Here is a 4,098-nt window from a genome sequence, read left to right as displayed (position 1 = left end):
CCTCTGGATATATTACTTGTCCCGTGAGATATATTACTTGCTCCTCCAGATATATTACTTGCCCCTTTGGATATATTACTTGCCCCTCTGGATATATTACTTGCCCCTCCAGATATATTACTTGCCCCCTCCAGATATATTACTTGCCCCTCCAGATATATTACTTGCCCCTTCAGATATATTACTTGCCCCTGCGGATATATTACTTGTCCCTCCAGATATATTACTTGCCCCTCCAGATATATTACTTGCCCCTCTGGATATATTACTTGCCCTTCTGGATATATTACTTGCCCCTCCAGATATATTACTTGCCCCTCCAGGTATATTACTTGCCCCTCCAGATATATTACTTACCCCTCTGGATATATTACTTGTCCCTCCAGATATATATTACTTGCCCCTCCAGATATATTACTTGCCCCTCTGGATATATTACTTGCCCCTCTGGATATATTACTTGCCCCTCTGGATATATTACTCGCCCCTCCAGATATATTACTTGCCCCTCTGGATATATTACTTGCCCCTCCAGATATATTACTTGCCCCTCCAGATATATTACTTGCCCCTCTGGATATATTACTCGTCCCTCTGGATATATTACTTGCTTCCGAACAATCAAGTCTGGTTACGAGCCTATTTTAAAGGTTTACGAGGTATAACTCTTAAATGACTAGAAAATCATTTTTGAATATTATAATCAGTCAAGTTTGAGACTTTAAATTTTATGTTTATTCCAAGAGGCGGTATTATTTTAATGTTTTTGAATTATTATTTCAGGCTGGTCTTATGTTTCAAGGAGAGTTTAAAAGTTTAGAAGCTATCAATAAAACTGGTACTGTTAAAACTCCAAAACCATATAAGGTATGGACTCTGTTCTTAACATTCAATATTTTCTAATCTTAGATTCCATGTCATCTGAGCCTCAGATGTGATGGACTAATATAACATCTGTAGGCCTATATAGGGTGGACTCTACTCATTTTTATATTTTACATGCTGCCTATGATGGAGGGCAAAAAGTTACAAACCCATTAATCAGGGGCTTATCTAGAAAATACCTAAAAAGATGGGTGGGGGGGGGGGGGGGCAAAATTGAGATGAATTTTGAACATTGTGAGAGGGTTTAATTTTCACTTCGACCGATAAAATTCGACCAATGCCACCCCACACCCCGACCCATCCCCAATTATTACGCCACTACCATTGATTTGCTTTCCCTTCTTTTAGGTGATAGACAATCCCGCGGGAGGTAGTATATTCGTTATGGAGTATCTAGATCTCAGAGGCAAAGTGTCCACATCTTCTGCCCAACTTGGTCGACAACTAGCCAGGTAAGTCTTCGTTTTTATTTAAATGCAGATGAACTGGGTTTCCTTTTTTATTTCTGAAAGGTATTGCGGATAGTTAATCGAGCTCTATCGGTTGGTAAAGTAAATATAAGATGACTATACAGAAAGATAGAATTGAGCTCTATCACCTGGTAAAGTAATATTTAGATGACTATACAGATAGCTGATATTGAGTTCTATCAGCTGGTAAAGTAAATATTTAGATGACTATATAGATAGCTGAAATTGAGCTCTATCAGCTGGTAAAGTAAATATTTAGAGGACTATACAGATAGCTGAAATTGAGCTCTATCAGCTGGTAAAGTTAATATTTAGATGACTATACAGATAGCTGAAATTGAGCTCTATCAGCTGGTAAAGTAAATATTTAGATGACTATACAGATAGCTGAAATTGAGCTCTATCACCTGGTAAAGTTAATATTTAAATAACCATACAGATAGCTGAAATTAAGCTCTATCAGCTGGTAAAGTAAATATTTAGATGACTATACAGATAGCTGAAATTGAGCACTATCACCTGGTAAAGTTAATATTTAGACGATTATACAAATAGCTAAAATTCTTTTGACTACATATTTTCGTGTTTCCAGCCTTCATCTTTACAATACCCAACTAAAAGAACAGAAGGAAAAGATAGAAAGTTTTGTAGGAAAACAAGAAACGGTGAATTATGTAGATCAGTTTGGTTTTGAAGTTCCGACTTGTTGTGGATATTTACCTCAGTCTAATTCCTGGTCTTCTGATTGGTTGAATTTTTATTGTGGAAAAATAGAGGCACAGATAGATAGTATAGATAGAAGAGAGGTATATCGCTTTTCCTTGCCATTATCCACTCTCTATATATGTATTTCTATATATGGCGTAGAGTCAAGAAAAGGCGAGTCGTCATTTTAACTTTCAAACACAGATAATTCTGGACACACGTGGATTTGAAGGCTAACATTTCGAAGCTGAGCTGTGAATACTATTACTGATTACCTTAGCTAAAATTTTACCCGTTTCTGAGACCAAATGCGATTGGTCAAAGGGATGGTGTCTCTTTAATTGGAATGTCGAATTCTGCTTCATTTTCTACAGAATAGGCTACAGAACACTAGTCTTGTCATATGAAATAAAGGTGCTATGAGGTGTCCGATGCAGGGTTGTCGCTACAGGCTAGAAATTGCTATTCCAGCACCGCACACAGTACCTGTTCTATTTTCAGTTCATACGTATAACGCATAACTCTATTCCATTTTCTACCAGTAAAAAAAGTAGAAAAGTAGGACGTTAAACTACATCTCGTTTACTTCCAGTATAATATGATATATAGAAAAATCCGTGATTTATGGAATACTCTGTTACCAGGGATACCTAAATTATTTACTGGTCTAGAGATACGACCTGCTCTTCTACATGGTGATCTTCATTTTGGAAACGCATCGGAGTCGTTACATGGTCCCGGTAAGATTATTGGTTTCTTTCTAGATTTCTTTCTGGGTGAAGAGAGGGGAGGGGGAGTTGGGACTGGGGGCTAGGATGTTATCGACGTCCTCGGTCAAAATTTTCATGAGAGAGAAAGGGGGGGGGGGGGGACGATTGCCCATCGATTTATCGGAGATTTTAGTCTGACAAATTAAGCAGATTAAGGCGGGTCAGAACAAAAGTGTTTATCTTATTCTAAAATCTATTTCAGTTATCTACGACCCGGCGTCATTTTACGGCCATGCTGAATACGATCTGGCGATAGCTCATATTTATGGTAAATTTGAACCCGAGTTTTTCCAGGCCTATCATGGGGTTATTCCTGAAGCTGATGGATTTCAAAACAGACTGGAACTTTATAAAATATTTCATTATATAAACCATTGGTAGGTTGATACATTGTGATGTTCCACGATTTCTTTCTTACAGTCCAGATAGGAGCAAAACAGTAAGATATAATACTCCATTTCATTTCATTAGTCCAATAAGATACAGAACAGTAGGATATAAAACTCCATTTCATTTCATTAGTCCAATAAGATAGAAACAGTAGGATATAAAACTCCATTTCATTTCATTAGTCCAATAAGCTACAGAACAGTAGGATATAAAACTCCATTTCATTTCATTAGTCCAATAAGATACAGAACAGTAGGATATAAAACTCCATTTCATTTCATTAGTCCAATAAGATACAGAACAGTAGGATATAAAACTCCATTTCATTTCATTAGTCCAATAAGATACAGAACAGTAGGATATAAAACTCCATTTCATTTCATTAGTCCAATAAGGTACAGAACAGCAGACATTTCTTTTTTTGAAATTCTTTGACCAATTCTCTTGTGTTTTTCAGGAATCATTTTCACAGACAATATCCAGGTAGAACTATCGATATTTTACATTCCCTGATTAAAGCTACAAGATGAAAGATCAGAGAGGAAGAAGGCCATTATTACATTAAATTAAGAATTGGTGCTTTATGTCTTACTGTCACATTGTGGTCTTAAAGGAACAGATGCGCCATTTGGGGGGTTGATTTTTAATAGTGTAATATGTAAATAGTCTTCAGAAGTACTAGAAATGTACGAAAATCACATCATTTCTGTAAAAATATTTCAAACTAGGAATTTAACTCACTATTTCTATATATGTCTTTTCTATATATCACAGAGTATCTTCAATTGACGAGTCGTCATTTTAACATTCAAAAGCAGATAATTCCCCACACCTGGATTTGAAGGCTCAAATTTCGACGGTGAGTTGTGAACGCTGTT

General features: G+C 36.4%; 1 protein-coding gene across 1 annotated transcript in view; it reads left to right on the top strand.

The window, feature by feature from the left end:
* Positions 1-3,750, top strand: part of LOTGIDRAFT_121864 (hypothetical protein) — a gene marked incomplete at both ends in the record, with an annotated part of 4,396 nt that extends 646 nt beyond the window's left edge. Inside the window, 6 exons of the mRNA XM_009059459.1 lie at positions 784-867; positions 1,234-1,337; positions 1,948-2,161; positions 2,653-2,800; positions 3,033-3,207; positions 3,678-3,750. Of these exons, the coding sequence (XP_009057707.1) occupies positions 784-867; positions 1,234-1,337; positions 1,948-2,161; positions 2,653-2,800; positions 3,033-3,207; positions 3,678-3,750 (798 nt within the window). The remainder of the gene's footprint in view (positions 1-783; positions 868-1,233; positions 1,338-1,947; positions 2,162-2,652; positions 2,801-3,032; positions 3,208-3,677) is intronic.
* Between the last annotated feature and the right edge of the window lie 348 nt (positions 3,751-4,098).

Source organism: Lottia gigantea, assembly GCF_000327385.1.
Source record: "Lottia gigantea unplaced genomic scaffold LOTGIsca_39, whole genome shotgun sequence".
Lineage (NCBI taxonomy): Eukaryota > Metazoa > Mollusca > Gastropoda > Lottiidae > Lottia > Lottia gigantea.
Note: the sequence above shows the minus strand (reverse complement) of the source record. Positions and strands in the feature narration are given on the sequence as shown.